Here is an 18,887-nt window from a genome sequence, read left to right on the forward strand (position 1 = left end):
TACTTCTTTACAAAGTTTTTATTTAAGTTCATGTCTGTATATTTTGAACTGGTAGCAACATTGGCCAAACCTTAGGAAGTTCTAACAGCATCTTTCAGACCTGTATGTTGATTATTAGATCAACATAGAGGGAGGGAATTATAGTTATCCCACAGCATCCCCTTTTCTGTGTCACATAAAAAACAACAATAAATTGGTTTCTTACTCCTACTTGACTGTTCTGTGCAATTAAAGTAAGAATTCATCACTGCTATGGCTTCCACCTTTTTCAAAAGTCCTTTTTAACCAGGAAGCAAACCAAATCTTAAAATAGCAGAAATATAGGTTGAGGAATAACGTCTGCCAGGTCCAGGTGAATCCTACTAGCTGCTCTATCTGCCTGAGCAGTTTTCAGTTCCAAATTAACTCTATTAATAGGTGTGATGCAGGGATGTGGCAATGTAGCAGAGGAAATTCATGTCAGAAGTGGGACCCAGCAGCTCAGCTGGATCCAGTGCTGTTCCTGCCTGGTTGCTGCAGCCTTCCCTCTCTTTCCTTCTCTTCCTTCTCATTCTTCACCACTGCTCAGCCCAGGAGCTTCACGTGCCTCGAGAATGCAACAGCAGGCAGATATAGATGGCTTTGTGCAAAGTTGCACTCTAAATTTCTACATCTATAAAACTGAGATAATACATTACCAAATTCAGAGGGGCAAATTAATCAGTCAGTGTGCATACTGCACCTTGAAAATACAAAATTAACTCTTCTTAGCCCATAAGTGCTCAAGATGCATCAAGGTGTGCTCCATGGCCTCTTGATTCCAGACAAAGGTCCTCTTGATTAAATTAGGTTGCTAATGTATTAACGCATTAGCACACTTGAAGAAAGAAAAGTTTGAAAAAGCAATTTGGCTTCATCACATGAACGGCATGTATACTTAATGGAAATTTTTCCAGCATTCACAAAACAAAGAAAAATCAATAAAATGTCTGCCAACTGTTCCACTGAAAACATTTTATAATCTATAGCACCGAGACTCCTGAGCCAAGATAAACCAGCATTGCTGACAGAAAATACTGACAATTATTTTACATTGATTCAACTTGGCCCAGCCCAGACTGACCTTGTTTATTCATCTCAGTCTCTTAATTCATATTAACTTGGCATCAAAATGGGACATGTGGCATGTGTGCTGAAGACCCATTTCTGTATCTTACACTCAGATAAATGTAGTGCATTGAGTACTTCCAGTGCCTTGAGCTCTTAGGTAGATTTATATGCATTAGACTGAACTGGTTAAGTTCCTTTTATCCCTGCTGGGCTTTTCATGTCTGTTGACTGTAAAACTAGAAGCTCAGTAGAGGTAACATCTTCTTCTAAGCCTTCGGATATACATGAAATCCTCCCAGTACTGGTCAATTTTAAAGACACATCCAAAGAGGATGGAGGGTTTTAAGCTCTTTTAAAATATAAAAATAGAAGGGTTATGGCAATTTGGCAGCCAAAAAAGCAATTTGCGGGTCTCGGCAGAATCCGAGGCTGTGTGTAAGAAAGCTGATCAAGACACTACGGAGGAGATAATGGGGTCGAAGAGCAGAAGAATCCCCCCGCTTTTGCAACCAGCATAATCTGGTCTCCAATGAAGTTTCTTAGTTTCTTTTACTGAACCAATAAAGCTTAGTGTGATGGGAGAGTTGCATTACTGCAGCTTAAAACTGTCTCGAGAAAGCTGATGAGGAGAGGTGATTTTAGTTGCTTTACATGTGCCCAGCTGCTTGCATAGCTGTCTTCCAGCTGGTAGTGGGAAAACAAAGGCACAGGGAAAATCTCAGCTTTTTCTTTAATTATTTATGTTCTTAGCAGTAATAAAGGGCTTTTTATGCCTGGAATGTATTATTTGTATTATCAAAGCTGAGTAAGGTTTTGCACTGTGGCAGTGAAGAAATTGGGTGCTGCACAAAAGCATTTTATTCTCAGAGCTACACCGCTGTCCTACCTGAAAGCCGCCCTTGAGTAAAACACTACTTGGGTTAGACTTGACTGCATCCACAGAGGAGGAAAAGCTACCCAAATGATGAGAATCCTCCCAGAAGAGTTCCCAGTTGGCCTGGCATTGGATGTTTAGTTTATTTTCTCTACTTGACTCATTCTTGATGAAAGCAATGCTCCCTTGGACTTCACCAAGCACTTGGCAGGTTGTGGATGGCAGGACGAGCAGTGAGTCAGCAAGCCAAGATGGCACAATGTGGCCCCCAGGTTTCCAGGTTTCCAGTTCAACAGCACTGGGAATGGATTGCATTTCCACATGCCTGTGTAAGCAGAGATTAATGATGACTGAAGAAACTAAAACTAGCAAAACCCAAAAAAAAAACCTACAAAAAAAAACAACTCAAAAAACCAAACCAAAACAAACAAAAAACAAAACAAAACAAATCCATCTGCCTTTTCCATAGCACATAGCTGATGCTTTCCTCCCTGCATCTCCTTCACAACTTGGATTTCAGTGATGAAAGTGGTGTAGGGACAAAAATTTCAGAAAATCAGTGCTGTATTTTGGGTCTGATACCCTCCTCTCCTGGCGTCTGCCCAAATTCCTCCATGCAGGGCTGCCAGCAGTGCCTGGTGCCTGCTATGTGTGTTGCACATCCCCAGCCTGTCCTGCTTAACAAAACTGTAATTACTCAAAAAAACACCAGCTTTATACCTCATCTTTGAATGACAGGACAGTGCTGGAGGGACTGCGCGGCCAAATGAGCGATCCTAGTGACACTCAGTCAACAAACCTACTGGCATATGATAGAAAGGAGCTGCAGTTTGTAGCCAGGAAATTACACAGGCTGCTGTATACTTGAAAAGATAGAAAACAAACAGAAGAGCTTTGCTCTGCTCTGCAGTGTCTCCCCAGCTCTGCAGTCATTTCTCCCTCCCTTTCAATCACTTCTGTTTTGTTTTCCAAGACCCACCAGCCGCAGACAGGCAGAGGACACTGAGCCTGGAGCAGATGGCCACACCACCTCCCTGATCAAGAAAACCTTTTCCAGCAGCCAGGAAGGTAAGTGAACAAGTCTCTTTCAAATATGCACAGGGGGATGAAGCTAGAAATATTGGTAATTTATATATTGAAAATTCATTTGGGTCCAGGAGAAAAAACAAGGCATTGCAGCGTGAGCTTGGTTTGTGCGTTCCTAGCAGGGAAAGGCAGGAGGACTCAGATACTGGCTCATGGAAAGCAGAATTAAGTCAACCAATCACCTGAATCTCCTTATCTTGCAGCAGTATCCCTGATTTAACACAAACAGGCAGGGTTTGTTAGTCCCAGCTGTTGTGGCTCTGTTCCCCTGTGCAGGAGCCAGCAGCAGCAGAGCCTCCCTGCTTCCATGGCTGGGGAAGCAGCAGCGCACGCGGTTCCTGCGGGGCTCTGGAGGAAGCGAAGGCGGCTGCCTTGCTTCAGCAGCACTTGGCATTGCCATCACATCAGAGCCCAGGGAGTGCAGCAGTCCAGCAGACGAGCAGTCCAGCACGAGAAGGTCATGGTTAAAGAGCTGTCCCGTGAAGGCAGCCAGGCAGGGATAGGTCAGAGTGTTTGCACAAGGGGCGAGACAAGGATTTTTATCTCCTGCCCTGTCCGGGTGTCCCATGGCTGTACTGACAGGCAGGTAGGAATGGAGCCAGTCTCCAGGCACGGGAAGGCCAGGTGGTTCCTATAGCCACAGCTGAAAGGGATCATTTCAAACAAGCCAGTTATGGTTCCACTTCCACCTTGCACTGAAGCTGAACCAGCAGCTTGCCACCGCCACAGTGGGATAGTCCTGCTTCCCACACTCTCAGGACGGTGCAGGGAGCTGACAGCACATTAACCCAACCCAAAAAAGCTGTTAAAAAGTTTTCTTTCCCGTGGGCTTTTGTCCATCCCATGAATCATCCCAGGGCACCACAATGTGCCCTGTGTGGGGATCAGAAGGCACCACAGACAGCACCAAGCAAGGGGCAGAAGGACACTGCCTGCTGCAGGACTTCTTTTTGATGTTGGCAGCTGTTAACTGGGCTCAAGCTGTAACAGGAAGCCTCAGCCTGAAGCAGCTCCTGCAGCAACCTGGCAGCACACAACTCTCCCAAGACAGGAGGTGAGCACTCAGGCAGCTCGTGCTGAGCCTCACCACCCCAGGGCTCCCCCACTGCAGGGAGAGGTGTCCTGCAGCCAGGACTGTCCCAGACTGCCCATCCCAGTCCTGCTGCAGCTCTCCACCGAGCTGGGAGTACATGGGATCCCTGATCTGCTGGTGGCCTTGCATCTCCACACTGCCTCATCCACAAAAATCATGGTTGCTTTAACTTGTTGTGGTGTTTGAGGGAATATACATATCCTACGTGTATAGACTTGTATAAGCAATATATTAAGTATTTTAATTCATCCATTGAATAACATGATATGAAATAGCTTTGTTTTATCAAAAAAGTGAAAGTTACCTAATACCTCTGTTTGTTTGGGTTTTTCAGTGAGTTAAATGGACTGTAAATAACATAGTGGGTGTTTTTGTTGTTTGGTTTTTTTTTTAAGGAAATATGAGAGCCGTTCCTTCAGAGCAGGTAACCCATTTCTGATTTATTATTTTATTTCTGCTTATTATTATTTACTCTAGTTTGAAGCTTCCTGAAACTCCCCAGGCCTGTCCCTGCAAGCTGTCTGCCTGCAGGGCTCTTGCTGGAATTGGTAGAAATGCTCCCATACGGTTCTGCTAGAGTAGAGCTTCACCTGCTGCTTTGTACTGAGCACAGCACATGAAAGTCTCATCCTCCATCCACGTTTATCTTACATGAGCTAACCAGCACTCAGATTGGCACTTCCAAGAGGAAGATTACTGGGAAAAGGAGTGAGATGCTACCCCATGGTTTCATTATAACTGGGATTTAACTGCAAGGTGCTGCCAGTAGAGGTGGTCCATCCCTTCCCACACTGCCGGCCTCTAGGCCCATGTCCCCTCTCCCACACTGGCTCCCACCTCCAGCCTGCAGGAAACCCAGTGAGGGGAGAGGAGGAGACTTCCATGTGGGCAGGAAAACCTACCCTGCCCCTCCTGTCCTTCATCTGCCACGGGGACATTCCCTCCTGGCCTGGTTTGGGATCCTGGGTGGCTGGGAGTCAGTGGGGTGCAGACAGAGTGCAGATATAGGGCGAGCCTCTCTCCAGAGCTGATGAGTCAGCAGCACGCAGCACAAACACGCTTCCTCAGCTCTACTTTGAAGGAAAAACTAAAGTAAAATACAACAAATTATAAATCTCATGGCAGCAAGGACGTAGGCACAAGAGTGCCTGTGTTTTATCCTCCTCCCAATTACAATTCCTGTTTAAACTTCTATTTTTGAGGCCAAAGTATTCAGTGTTTGGCCTCAGTGCAAACAGATCATTAAAAAAAAAAAAAAGGGAACACTTCAACCTCCCAGCAGAGCAGGATGGCACTTATTTATTTCTTTCATTACAAAACCAGCCTGTGCCAAGTAAAATTGTGCTCTAAGAGCTGTTCTACCAGTCCTGAAGCACTGAGGAAGAACACACAGCGGCCCCACCTCTGCAGCTTCCTGCAGGCCCCTGTGCATTTGCACTGGGTGGAGGATGGGCACCAGGTGCCAGGGTTCACCACGTCAGGGTCACACCAGAGGGAAATCCTCATCCCACAGGACCTCTTCATTGGCCTTTGGATGATTTTGGTGGCCTCAGGACACAGAGTGAAGTAAAGCACAGCAGCAGTGGTGGTCTGGAGACATTGGTGGGATCCCTGGGTTTGCAGCTGGGTTAGCCAGCAGTTAACTGTTCCTTCCCCAAGCCCTGTGGAAGATCTCCTTTCCTTCACATAAGCAGCTGAATTAATAAACTGAGAAGTTAATGTGAACTCTCCGGACTATAACAATGAAATCCACAAGCCCAAACATTCAGACTGTGTAAGGAGAGTGATGCACAGAGAAAACTTTGCCATCACTTCATTGAGGACTTACCCAAGGGAGTGGTTAAAGTGTTCTTTGGTTCCAAAAAGTTACCTCAGCTGAGTGGTCACCATGTCTAAAAGCTGGTGGGTCGATGTGTGACCTCTGTCACCTGGGAGTAGGTGTTTTGATTTCAGCACACATCACAGAGCTCCTTGTGCACAGGAAAATGGGGCACTTCCATCTGAGCTGCTCTGGACCCAGAGAAGGGAGGCAGCAGCTGTGAGTGGCAGAGGAAGATGGCTGGCAGGGTAAGGGGAGCCTGTAGTGCTCACCAAGATTTTTGGAGAAGAGCAGCATCCGTGTAACACTAACTTTATGCTTCTGAGAAAACATTTCCATCAACATTTTGTCCTGACTTATAATGGCTTGTGGAAATTCAAAAGTCCTGCAGCAGCTGAGTACCAGCACAGGAACCAGCACACAGCAAATCAGAGCAGATCCTTCTAGCTGGACCGACCTGTGGCTTTTGTTCAACCCATCCCAAATCCAACCCAAACCCACCATCAGCAGCTCTTCCCCTGGACACCACCCCCAGCCTGCTGCATGGTGGACAACCCATTCCTGAGGTCCCACTTTCATCCCCCTGCTTCCCCAGGCTGGCATCCCCCTGACACCACTTCCCACATGTTGCTTCAGCGGGAGCTCACACAATACTGGGCTTGGTGCCACCCAAGGGGAGCACACCCAAAACCCGGCCCTTCTTGCACAGGCAATTCTGCAGGAAGATCCTTGCAGCTGTGAGCTGGAGGATTTGCTTTGCCCTCCTTTTCCAGTTTGTTGGGGGAGAGCTGGAGCCAGAGATGACCTATTCCCAGCTCAAATGGCCACTGAGGCCTTAGCAGGGATGGATCTGACATGGGCCTGTCTTCTGTAGGTGCATCACAGCATGTGAACTCCTCACTCGCTGCTGCTCTCAGCTATGAGGAAGCTTCTCCTCCCTGAAACTGTAGAAATCGTGCAACAAACTGTTCCCAGTGACCTGCCAGAGCAACTGGTTGTCACACAGCCAAGCAGTGCTCAAGCTGTTGAACAAGATTTGTTTTCTGGAGGAAAGCATTAGAAGTGTCTCAGAGCAAGGCTGTGCTACCATGGGGGTCACCTGTGTCCCTCCAGCACCAGCACGGGCCACCCGTGTCCTGCCTGTATCTCCATGGTGTGAGGGTGATGGTGGGCAAGGGCTGCTGAGGTGTTCTCACCTGGCAGTAGCACAAATGCAGTCTATGTGGCTTTGCCAGACTGGTTTTGGGCTGGCCAGAGCATCCCACCACTGAGCACAAAGGTGGGGATGAAGACAGATGGTGGAGGGATGAGGATAAGCTGTGGCTTTCCTCGCCCTGTGCATGGCTTGTGTGGGTATGGCTCCTCACTTGACATGGTTGAAACAAATGAGGATGAGCATCCCATCCACAATATTTGGAATGGCCAGGATGTGGTGTGCATGTTCCATCCTGGAGGTGAGGTTAGGGTGGTCTGGAGGACCGTGCTGCTTGAGACCCAGCCCAGCCCTGCTGCTCTGAGCAGGGTGGTCCCAGAGGTCCCTCCTGCTCTGTGTTCTTCTGGGATTTGGTAATCTTGAGCAACTGTGTAGGTTGGTTCAGAGTTTCCATGTAGCAGCACCCAGACTTGGATCAGTGAAATCAAGGCTCCAAACACCTTGGTCTCCTACCTTGGTACAAACAAGACCCTTTGGAAAACGTAGATCTCAGCTGCTCTCTCGTTCCTGGACCAGAGACTGATCTTCCACCAGACAATTCAAGATACTGAAGCCAATGGTTCCTTATGGCTACCAGGTGATAATTTTAATGTATTATCACTCAGCTGAGTACCTGTCAGCCAGAATGGTTTTGTATTATGCTGTTCAAGGGAAACAAGGCATTCCCAGGGAAAAGGAATGGTACCTATGGATCTAGCAACAGGCATGTCCTTCCACCTAGTCATTCCTGCGGCCTGGAACCAGGCAGTCTTCATCTGAATAAAAAAGGTGTTTAAAATAATTTCCTGGGGCTCCTTCATTTATTCTCCTCTCTCCCACTCTTGTCCTTTCCCACCTTCATCATGCCCTTGAGAATAATCCCAGGAGAAAAAGCGTAGCCTCCTGGGAGCAATACAGCAGCGCGGGGAAGAGGTTTCTCTGTATTTCCCACTCCAGGAGAGTAGAAGGATCCTCTGTTCTGCCTCAGACCTGTGGAGACAGAGCAAACCACTGCCTCCATCCTGCTATCCCTGCAGGTCCGAGATGACTTAGTGGCTTTTCAATTACAGGGTGTGCCTTCCCATACCGCTCCTCCCTTCGCCTGCCGGAGCGGGACCACATCATTACCATGAAAAGCCCCACGATCTGAACTCTCCAGGGCACAAGTAGATGCTCTCCTGTCAGGATATTCATGTTTTCCTTCTCTGGAGGACTAGCAGCTCATTATCATAGGGAGCAGCTCTGCAGTGCTGGCTGCCCCTGTTCCTGGACAGCCCTCTTCCTGCACAATGAAAATCAACTCTCATCAAATTGTTACAGCATGTTTTATTGCCGGGGTGCTGCAGCTGAAAAGATGCAGGTATCAGAGGAGGATTCCAGTCATTACCACTCTTCAGCCTTTGATTAACATTAAATACCTCTACAAGCTTCATGCCACATCACAGGCTTCCCACACAACACCGCCAGGTCAGCTTTAGTGTGACCAGAGAGGTTTGCAAATAGGATTTTTTAAAAAGTATTTTTTAAAAAACCAAGTATGTAGGTCTGCAGGGCTGGGTTCTTGTTCACGTCTCCCCAGACAGAGGCACAAATCACAAATCACAAATGCAGCTCAGATACCCACCTGATGCACTCTGGACCCTGCACCTTGAGGAACGGGGACCTACCCAAACAACCTTGAACTCTTACGTGGCCAGACGTGGTGTGGGGTCTTTTTCCAGCCTGCATTCACATGCCCACCTACTATCTTAACCCCCAGAGCAACCACCAGCAGAAACCCCTCTGCATAAGGCCCTGACACAGCTCTAGGGACAAATGAGCCATCCCTTTCTTACCTTCAGCCACTGATGCTCCTCAGGGCTTCACTGAAAAAAAAAAAAATCGTATTTTTTAAAGCCTGCAGCAAGTGTCACTCAGAGAGCAAGGAGAGCCCACAGAAAGCTTGAAGCCACCCAAAACCCAAGGCACATGCACACAGCCCCACCATGAGGGCTGCTACCAAGGAAGGCACCTCATAACCTCCTTGAAGAGAGAGGTGCCTTACTAAGCAGAAGTCTCAGTGGTGAGGCTGTGCTTCATTTTTCCACACTGGAATAACCTGATGGGGTCTGGGATGCAAGCACTGGTTCAGGTGGGACATCAGGGACACCTTCATATCATCTTCAAAACACCTCTGGGGATTTTCAAGGAGTTGTATTTTGTCAGGGCTACCTCTCACCATCTCCCTGCAAGGGAAGAGCCAAGCCATGGGCTGGAAGCTCAATGTCCATACAGAGCTTGTTTGGAGCTGTTGCTGTTCTGCTGTTCCCTCCAAGCTGAGGTGGGGAAGTCGTGGAGGGAATGCAGTTTTAGAGGGAGATCTCTATCTCTGTGGTGAAGTGTACATGCCATGAGATGGAGCTGCTGCTCTGGTAAAGGTTCCTTGTGAAGTTTCAAGAGTTAGGAGTTGTTTTTTTTCATCTTTCCTGAAGTCAAGGAGCCAGGGAGTCACTGACATGAGCCCTGTCCACCCTCACCAGTGCTCCCACAGCCTGACACAGCCCTGACAGCCACCTTCTGGGGCCAAGCCCACCCCCTCTTCCCACGCCAGACAGTGTGTTTTGCCCTCTGAGACAGGACAAACACACGTTTCCCTTTGTTTCCAGCTCCACACCTAGTTTTTTTCTTTGCATCATGAAGAGCTGGCTACTCATCTGTAATTCAAAAGAAAGCAATGACTCACTAGACTACATCGCTTTCCAAGGCAAAGCATTTCATGCATTTCGCAGGCACGCTAGCCCAGGTTATGAAATAACCTCTGCTGGTAGCACACATTCTCCCCATCACCATGTCCTTTGCAAAACCAGAGGGCTCAGGCTTCCACCCTGCACAGGCACAGAGTGCAGGACAAGGATTTGTGCTTAAATCGTACATTTGCATTGTGTGAGGAATGCAAAATGCCATCCCCACTTTAAAACCTGGCTGGCCACAGGCTGGCATTAACCCAGCCTAATTAAAGGTAACAAAACCTAAAGTTTCTCTTTTGCCAATAAGCTTCCAAGCACCAAGTGAGTGGTCTCAAAGGCAGGTGGAGCCACGGCTGCCAGCCCCTCACATCCCAGGGGACACCATGCAATGGTCCCTGGAGCTGCAGCCCCTGGTTTTCCCAAGAACAGCAGGGGAAGGGGAGTGTGAAGGGGCTTAAAAACAGATGAGAAATGCCTTACCTTGAATGATAAGCCAGTCTTCACCATTTTGGGGCTACATCCTTCATTCCCAGACCAAAGTGGGACAGTGTCTACAATTATCTCTTCTCCCTGGGTCGGGTGGTATTTTGATACCTGTGTTTCCATCCCCCTGTGCCTCTCCCTGCAGCCTGCCTGATCCTGCCTGTCTTTCCCCCTCAGGAGACTGGAGACAGCGGGTCTCTCCAAATCGTGCACTTTGGGCTGGTGTGACTGAGCTGCCAAAGCAGAGAAGAGGAAACCTCACCAAGGTGGTGAAGTTCACGGGAAGTCCTTCAGCAAACTTCCAGCCAGCCTTGGATCTGACCACCGGCAGATGACAAAACACCAGGCTTAGAAAATATCCTGTTCTTAGACCTCCAAATTATTTCTGAGTTCATATTGATATGTCCATGCACAAAGTGCCCTGTGTTTGCTTGTGAAGGGCAACTTGGTGACATTTTCATCAAAGACGTCAAAAATAGCGAGTAATCGCTGATCCCCATTTACTGTACCAACTTAATGCTGAAAAATCTGGTGGGGTGTCTTGGATGAATCCATAAGCTTTTCAGGAGAAGGTCTGTAATTCTCTATGCATTATATGTTTTTACAATCTTCACTTGGAAGCAGATTTGAATTTCCACTTAAGGCTCTGAAAACCGTCCTATTGAGATACCAGCAGATAAGATCTTCACTCAGGATACCTCTGTGAAAGAGCAGCCTTTCACAGTTAGCAGCATTTTTCAAAGAATGCTCTCAATTTTCATATCTAGATATATCATCTTAGTTGAATAACCATTATTTTGCCTTGAAAAAAAGATGCGGAGCCTCTTAAGCATCATTCCATTGGAGTCCAGATTTTAATCTGCCTCCTCTAACCACAAAGAGAAAATGCACTGAGAAGGGAACCTGTGCCAGCCCTCTCTATTTTTTTTCTGGCAGTGAAGAGGAGCAAGCATCATCGTGGGTCCTCCTCCCACCACCTGATGGAGCGCAGAGTGTACAGACACGGATATTTTGAGCTCTGTCATAGGCACATGTGTGGGTTAATCTTGAGCCTTCTGGGGAGCACTGGGTGGTTGAGACCCAAAGCTAGAGAGCTTCTTGAATTTGGCTTTATGCAGTGAACAAATCTGTACAATGGACTGAGAATGAAATGTAAAAAAACCCAAAACCCACAAGCCATTAGAAGTGTTTCATTAACAGAAATTCTGCCTTTACCCAAATAAAATATTTACGGTCCATTTTCCCCTTATGAGTCAAAATTCTGCTGCCTGATGGGTGATTTCGGCTGCACTTTTTCAGCACTCCATCCCAACCTACACCTTTCCATGCTTGTATTCGAAAGAGACGCTTTGGTTTGAGGTTTGAAGGGAGCCAAGGGTTTGCAGCCCGTAGGGTTTTGTACGCTCAACAGGGAGAAGCAAATAAAGAGAGCAGCTGCTGCCTCGCCTCCCCACGCAGAGCTGAGGCAGTGAGGGCTGAGCTTGCAGAGGAGTGTGCCTTTAATGTCCCACGGATTGAAATTGAATTTCTGGAAAAGGCAGGGCACGGCGCTGGACCACGGTGACGGGGGGCTTGTTCTGCCTAAGAGGCTGCGACACATCGCCTTGCCATACAGCTATTTTGCTGAATTGCAGCCATATTTCTGTCAGTACAAGTGATGGTCTATATGAGGGATTAATCTGACACCAGACAGTGATTCTTAATCCTTCAGTATATCATAATCTATTTACTTTGCATGCTAAGAGGATTTCAGCTTAAAAATATACAGGAAGTGATACTAGAAATGTACATAAGGTCCAGAATGCTGTTTCCTAAAATTGTAGTTTTTCATAAAAAAATATCCTCACGTGGTTTTCTTGGAAAAGTCCTGTCTGTCCAGGAAAAAAAAAAATTAAAAAGTGTTGAATAGGGATTTAAGTGGAAATAGGCAGATGTTTCCCTTTAGGCTTCAGCCCTGTGACCATTTTCACCCTCCTCCTTCCCCACAGCATTTTGTGCTCAGCAGTGGCAGTTCGACATGAAAGGAGAGCTCTCCAGTACAGCAGCTTCCTCAGCTAGGAGGTTCACCTGCAGACTTTTCACTGACAAAATCAAAAACAGGTTTGGAACCAACATGGGATTTTATGTGCATTAATTGCTGCTCAAAGTGTATGAATTAGCAGCGACTGGCTAACACGGAGGTCAGCGCAGGGAAAACCACAAACCAGTGGTTCCTTATTCAGCTGTAATCACCTGTTTTCTCTGCTTCCTGCCAGGAAGGCTGCCTACAAAATAACTGTAATAAGTCGTGTTAGTGGGCACAACTTCTGAAACTTACAACAGGATTTTTAGCCATAATTCTTCAATAATTTAAGTCATGCTCGGCCGTAATGGTTTGAGCTCCCAAAGCACCTCCTGCACCCAAAGGAGGAGTTGGTCACCCCAGCTGGCAGCGAACTTGTCCAGCCTCTGCCCACTAAAGGTGTTCCCATCACCACCTGTCCCAGCTCCCTGCCACACTCAGGGGTTCTACAGCAGAGCAGGGACACGACTCAGGGCAGAGCAAATAGGTCATGGATTATTCCAGGTCCGTGAAAGCACCGGCATAAAAGGTAAGGGCAGCCCAAGCTGGGGAATGATCTCCCCTCTGTCTCCCCTGCTGCTCACCCCAAACCCTGCAGTTCCTGGCAGGAAAGCCCCAGGTTTGGAGCAGGCAGAGGCAGCTTCTGGCACTCGGGAGGGGCGGGTGCTGCTGCCGGGGGTGACCCAGCCCTCGGCACTGCGGCCGCAGCCCCCGGCAGCTCCGTGCTCCATCATCAAGTGCGATTTTCATTTATAAAAACAAAAATAAAAAATAAAAAAATCATGGTAGCCATACATACACCCAGCAGCCTTCTTGCTGGAGAGGTGAGGCACGAGCCAAGTAGGCAGCTCTCTCAGAACCGGGTTGCCCTAAAAAGCTTGGCAATCCTGCTGGCGCCTGCCCCTGGAGCCGGGCACCAGGCACCGTGCCACCTTACCTGCCATGACTCGTGCTCGGGGTGGCGATGCCTGCGCCAGCCTTCAGGTAGCCCACAGTGGGAGAAGTTTGTAAAACAGGGAGGGTGCTGGGCTCCCCCAAACCCAGGCGTGACCCTTCCCAGCCCGTGCTCACCCACCAACAGGCGGGAGTCAAATCTTATCCGCCCTGCTGGCAGTGACTGGGAAAAAAAAAATTGAAACAAAAATTGAATTGGAGCCAAGCATTGAGGGCACAGCCGTGATTTGGTGTGATCTGGACCAGGTGTCCTCTGTGCCTCCAAAGCCACCTGTGCTCAGCAGCCAGCTTCAACACCATGCTCTGAGTCTGTGTGAGTGGGACAGGAAAATGCCCAGACTGCAGCGTGGGAGTTGCTGGATAAACCACTGAGCAGTGGCACCTGGTGTTTCTGGTGCCTAAATCGGGGTGGGGGGGGGAAGTGAGGGGATCCCTTGGAACACCCCAAAGCAGAGCCCTGGCCCAGCCCCACTGTGGGGCACTGGATGAAGAAGTTTAGGACCATGTCACCAAAAACAAAATTCAGGCTCCCCTCTTGGCTGTGTCTCAGCATCACTGATCTTCTGAGTTATAGTGGAACACAGTTTTTAAGGATGATGAAGTGTGCATCATTTTTGTTTAAAGAAGAAAAAAGGTGTGTGTCAGAGGGATTGTGTGTTATAAACCTGCTGGATCTTATCTCTCATGTGCTTACTAAATCTGGGAGAGCAACTCTGGTTCATTTTGTGCCCAGCACAGATTTTTTTTTTTTTTTTCCCAGCACCAGGAGCGCTGTGAGAACTTCTTCCTCTTTAAAGGAAGGGCTTGGGGATGCATAGGCTGATGCACCCGGAGCCAGCACAGGTGGCCCTCGCTCAAACTGCCTGTACAGCCACACTTTGGTGATTGCAGAAGAGAACAATTCTTTTATAGTAGAGGTATAGATACATTTTTTAAAAAAATACTTACATATTATCTGGATATATCCACAGAAGGAGACGACAAGGAAAAGAACCACTTAAAAGAAAAATCCCCTAACATTGACTCAGTCACTCGTCCCCTCCCACATCTCCTGTTGCGCCGAAGGGTGCGGGAGGCCATCCCCGCCTCGGGGCTCTGCCACGGCCACCACCCTGGAAGGCTGCACGGGGGCTGGCTCGGGTGAATCCTGGGGCTGATCCCACTCTTCTCCCGCCGCAGCACCGCAGCACCAGCCCCGCTGGCTCTCCAGCAAGATGCGGGGGCAGGCGGTGCGGGAGGGGGGATGTGAAACCCTCCCCAAAGCAGGCGCGGGGAGCCCTGGCACCCCTCACCCCCCCGCGGTCCCCACCGCCCGAGGCTGCCTGGGGACACCAGCGGTGGGGACACCCGGAGCTTCCAGATGCGGTGGGGGCATTACTGCAGGACCACGGGGAGGTGGATGGGGATTTGGGGATGCTCCTCGAGAATCGCTTCAATGGCCCAAGCAGGGGAGCCGTGGCCCGCGGGTCCACACGTCCCCGGTCCTGTGCAAGTAGGAACAGCCCCAGCACCAACAGGCAGCCTCCAACAACTGAAGGGAAGGTCTGGGAGGAGATAAAAATAGGGGAAAATTGTCACGGGGAAAAAATTCGTCTCCCTGCCTTCCTTCCTTGGCTGGACCGCAGCCGGCAGCGGCTGAACCGTGGTACGGCCGGGAGTCGGGGCTGGAAGCGCAGGTGCCGAACCCGCGCAGAGGGACAGAGGGACAGAGGGACAGAGGTCCGGCTGGATGTCCGAGCGGCCCTCGCACCCCGCCACCCAGGCCCGCCCGTGGGTCCCGACTTTGGGGGCTGCGCCACCGACCCTGGGAGAAAATCGCAATTTCGGGCAGCGCTTGCCCGTCCCGTGAGCCCCATCGGCACCACCGGGCACCAATAAATCCGTAACCAATTAAGAGTCAATTAACGTAAGAACGAGTCCCCAGCCCGCACCTGCAGAAGCGGAGATGGGTCCTCCCTCCAGAGCACTCGCAAACTCATCACACGCATCCCCATCCTGCTGGGACCCCCTCACTCCCCCCCGGGGAAGTTTTATGAGGAAGAGGAGGCGGGAAGGAGGAAAGAGGACACGACAACACTACATTTATTAGTTTAGATTTTATTGGGGTGGGCGGGAAGAAAGGAGGGGGGTTGCCTTACAGTTGAAGGGGTTACGGCATCAAAAGTGACACGTACGCTGTCCCTGTCCCCGCTGCCGGGAAGCGCCAGCCCAGGAGGGGGAAGCAGGAACGCGGGGCTGCAGCCCCGACCCGCCACAACGCACCGACCGACACAGGGGGCTCGGAACAACCAAAACGAAAACCAAACCAAAAAACACACTCCAAAAAGCCGTGCGTGCCCCCCTCCCCAGCCCCAAACCAGAGCTGCTTATCCCTGCAACCCTCCCCCCAAAAAATAAACCAAAACTTTTTTTTTTCAGCTTTTTTTTTTTCTTTCCTTTTATTTTTTTTTTCCAAAAGTTCTGGGTTTTTTTGGTCTGCAGGTTTCGGATCAGCTGGACAGCCTTTCCCTCCCCCTTTGCCTCCCTTCTGAGCACCTCTCATGGCTGCTGCCTTCCCTCTCCCCCTCAGCCCCAGGACGGCACAGCCAAGCTTGTGCAGAGCCCTCGAGGATGGACGGAGGACATGAGACCGGGAAATATTCATTTTTTTTTTTAAGGAAAAAAAATGAAAATTAAAAAAGTTTTTTTTTTCTTTTTTTCTTTTTCTTTTTTTTTTTTTTTTACGTTCTGTCCCATGTTAGACTCTAGATAAATGCCAACCCAACAGCATCAACTAAAAATAATCGTGGTCACTGGAACGGACCGAGTATTTACATCATTCCCGCCGCTCCCCGCGGCAAGAGGCTGTACAGGACTGGCGAGCCGGGGCTTCCACACCCGCAGGGGCTGAGGGTCCCCGCACAAAGCTGGGGGGGCACTGGCAGGGCAGGAGCCAGCCTGCGCCTCTGCCCGGGGGGCAGCAGGGGACACGCTAGGCTTTTTAATTTTCTTTTTTTTATTTTATTTTTTTTTAAACTCCTCTTCTGTTGCGTTTAAAAAAATAATAATTATAATAAACCTGGTGGAGTGGTGCAGGAAGCAAATAAATATCAGTCAGTAGAGATGGGGGCGGCAGGACCTCCCCAGGGCATCGCCACTGCTAACGAAGAGGGAGGAAGAGGAGGAGGAGGAACAGCCAGAGTCCTGCCCAGGAGGCGGTGGGGAGTCCCCGGGTCGGGGGTCAGTGGCAGCTTGGGGGGGATGGTGACCGGTCCCTCACAAGACCTGGAAGCGCCAGGACGCCTGGTCCTTGTAGTCAAGGCAGTCGGGGGAGTTGAAGTTGAGCTTCCAGGAGGCGGCGGCGGCGGCGGCGGGCTCCTTGTAGTCCAGGCAGTCGGAGGAGTTGAAGGGCAGCCCCGTGCCGCCGTAACCTTGGTGGTGGTGGTGGTGGTGGTGATGGTGGTGGTGGCCCGAGCTCTGGCTCAGCGGGTGGTGGTGGTGGTGGCCCGGCACCGAGGAGGGCCCCATGGGGCTGAGCTGGTGGGGGTGGTGGTGGGAGTGCATGGGCGCCAGGTAGGAGCTGCAATCCACGCCCCCGAAGTAGGACGAGGAGGGCGGCGCGGGGTAGCCCTGGCCGTACCCCCCGCCCTGGCTGTAGGACACGGGGTAGGAGGCGGAGGCGGCCGAGGCGGCGGGGCCGGCCCGCTGCATGCAGGAGGCGGCGGCCGGCGGCAGCGGCTCGGGCACCGTCACCCCCGCGGGAGCCGCGCCGGGAGAGATGGAAGCCGGGCTCCAGATGGACGATGCCGGGGTGCTGAGAGAGGCCGGGGCGCCCACCGGGGCTGAGGAGGCCGAGCTGGAGGAGGAAGACGAGGCGGAGCTGGAGGCCGCTGCCGGCGGCGTGAACTGCCCGCTGCTCTCCGAACCCGAGCTCTCCCGAGCGGGCGACGATTTCTTCTTGGCCGGGCGGCTCTTGGCCCCGCTGCCGCTCTGCTGCTGCTGCCGGCACTTGGCGCGGCGGTTCTTGAACCAGACCTGCGGGGAGAAAACGGGGTGCAGGGGAGCAAGGAGCGTGGCGGGGTGAGCAGGGCCCCAGACAGCCCCAGGAGGGGCTCTTCAGCCTGCGAGCACCCAGCCACCCTCACCCTGGCACCGGTTCTCCCAGTGCCCACCAACACCAACACTGCGCACTCCTCACACCCCCAAATATCATCCCAGCCCTGCCCGGCAACCCGGCCGCCCCGCAGCCTGCCAAAAGCAAGGATGGCCAGGGTCAAAGGCTGCGGCATCCCAGCTCGTGCATATCCCTGGCACAGTGACAAAATATGGATTTGGGGGACAAATCCTGCATCGGGTACTGCCTGCACATCCCAACCCCCTGGGTATCCACTGACCCTTGCCCAAAGGGAATATCCCTGGGAAGCACCTACCAAGTGGTAGGGCTGCTGTGCCCTGGAGCAGGTGGAGGGTGACAGAAAAATATTAATAAAAATAAAAGTAATACAAGAGAATAAAAAATAAAAGACAAATGCTCCCTCTTTGGCCAAATGTCCCCACGGTGGGACAGAAAAGCAGATGGGAACCCCCACACATCCGCGTCCCAAGAAAACAGGGATAAGTGTGGATGGAGCAGCCGGCCCGCACAGCACCCGCTGAGCTGGGGTGGTTCTGCATCCCCCATCCCACAGCGGTGCAGGATTCCCCCACGCAGGTCTGGTACCTGGACTCGGGATTCGGGCAGGTTGATCTTCAGGGCGACCTCCTCCCGCATGAAGATGTCAGGGTAGCGGGTCTTGGCAAAGAGTGCCTCCAGCACGTCCAGCTGCGAGCGGGTGAAGGTGGTGCGCTCCCGCCGCTGCTTCCGCGGGGTGGCTGCGGGATGAGCGCCGGTCACGCTGGGCCCCCACGCACCTCCCGCACTTCCCGGCACGGGGGGAGCCCCGGGGACCCCGGGCCAGGGGCCTGAGGCGCACCCCGAAAAGCAGCAGTGTCCCCGCACACCCACGGCTGCCGGATCCCGTCCCGCTGCGGGCAGGGCGAGGGGCACAGGGCTGGAGAAGGGTCAGGCCTGGCTCCAGCGGGAACTACGGGGAGATTTCGTTGTGTCGAAATTAATTACTTTTTGGTTTTTTGTTCAATTTGAAAGTTCTTTATCCTTAAATATCCTTGGGATAACGAAGACACCCCAGGGGTGAAACAGGGGGAAATTCAGCTAGATCCAAATGTCCCCAGGCAGGAGTGCAGGCAAACAACCAGCCCACAACCCACCCTAAACCCTACGGCCCGACCAGCTCCTCCAAACCCGCACGGGAGGGAAGTTTTCCCCCTCCGCTTGCTGGAGGATGGGGGACTGGGGGGCCCACGATGCGCGGTACTCACCCGGATACCCCACGGAGGGATGCAGCAGGTCCATGGCGGGGCCCGTGAGCCCCAGCCCATTCATGCCGTAAGGAGGCTGTTTGAGGTAAGACATCATGCTAGAAGCCGGGCAGTTTTCCTCCAAAGTCCCGCAGGAAAAAAAAAAAAAAAA

At 51.0% G+C, this 18,887-nt stretch overlaps 2 protein-coding genes across 9 annotated transcripts in view; one reads left to right on the plus strand and one right to left on the minus strand.

Moving 5' to 3' along the window:
- The window catches only part of WDPCP (WD repeat containing planar cell polarity effector), a 148,010-nt gene extending 136,413 nt beyond the window's left edge, over nt 1–11,597 (plus strand). For 6 of the 8 annotated variants that reach the window (XM_015622991.1, XM_015622999.1, XM_015622993.1 and 3 more), the window contains 2 exons: nt 2,937–3,031; nt 10,540–11,597. In XM_015622991.1, the coding sequence (XP_015478477.1) occupies nt 2,937–3,031; nt 10,540–10,697 (253 nt within the window). In that variant the 3' untranslated portion in view covers nt 10,698–11,597. Of the gene's footprint in view, nt 1–2,936; nt 3,032–4,537; nt 4,567–6,835; nt 7,956–10,539 lie in introns of those variants that run through there. The other 2 variants (XM_015622997.2, XM_015622998.1) reach the window with 2 other exon arrangements.
- A 4,468-nt stretch (nt 11,598–16,065) lies between these two features.
- On the minus strand, nt 16,066–18,867 carry OTX1 (orthodenticle homeobox 1). Its single transcript, XM_015620579.2, has 3 exons — nt 18,737–18,867; nt 18,078–18,229; nt 16,066–17,392 (listed from the first exon to the last, which is right to left on the minus strand). The coding sequence occupies exons 1-3, from the start codon at nt 18,831–18,833 to the stop codon at nt 16,634–16,636; spliced, it is 1,008 nt and encodes a 335-aa protein (XP_015476065.1). The 5' UTR covers nt 18,834–18,867; the 3' UTR covers nt 16,066–16,633.
- Nucleotides 18,868–18,887: the final 20 nt, after the last annotated feature.

The sequence above is a fragment of the Parus major genome, chromosome 3 (genome assembly GCF_001522545.3).
Source record: "Parus major isolate Abel chromosome 3, Parus_major1.1, whole genome shotgun sequence".
Classification (NCBI taxonomy): Eukaryota; Metazoa; Chordata; class Aves; order Passeriformes; family Paridae; genus Parus; species Parus major.

Excerpts from the sequence above, each read along its gene's own strand:
- OTX1 (XM_015620579.2), bottom strand. The coding sequence starts at position 18,833 with ATGATGTCTTACCTCAAACAGCCTCCTTACGGCATGAATGGGCTGGGG. Across the intron at positions 18,230-18,736 it reads TCCCTCCGTGGGGTATCCGG|CCACCCCGCGGAAGCAGCGG; the intron begins GTGAGTACCGCG and ends CTCATCCCGCAG. Across the intron at positions 17,393-18,077 it reads TGCCCGAATCCCGAGTCCAG|GTCTGGTTCAAGAACCGCCG; the intron begins GTACCAGACCTG and ends TTCTCCCCGCAG.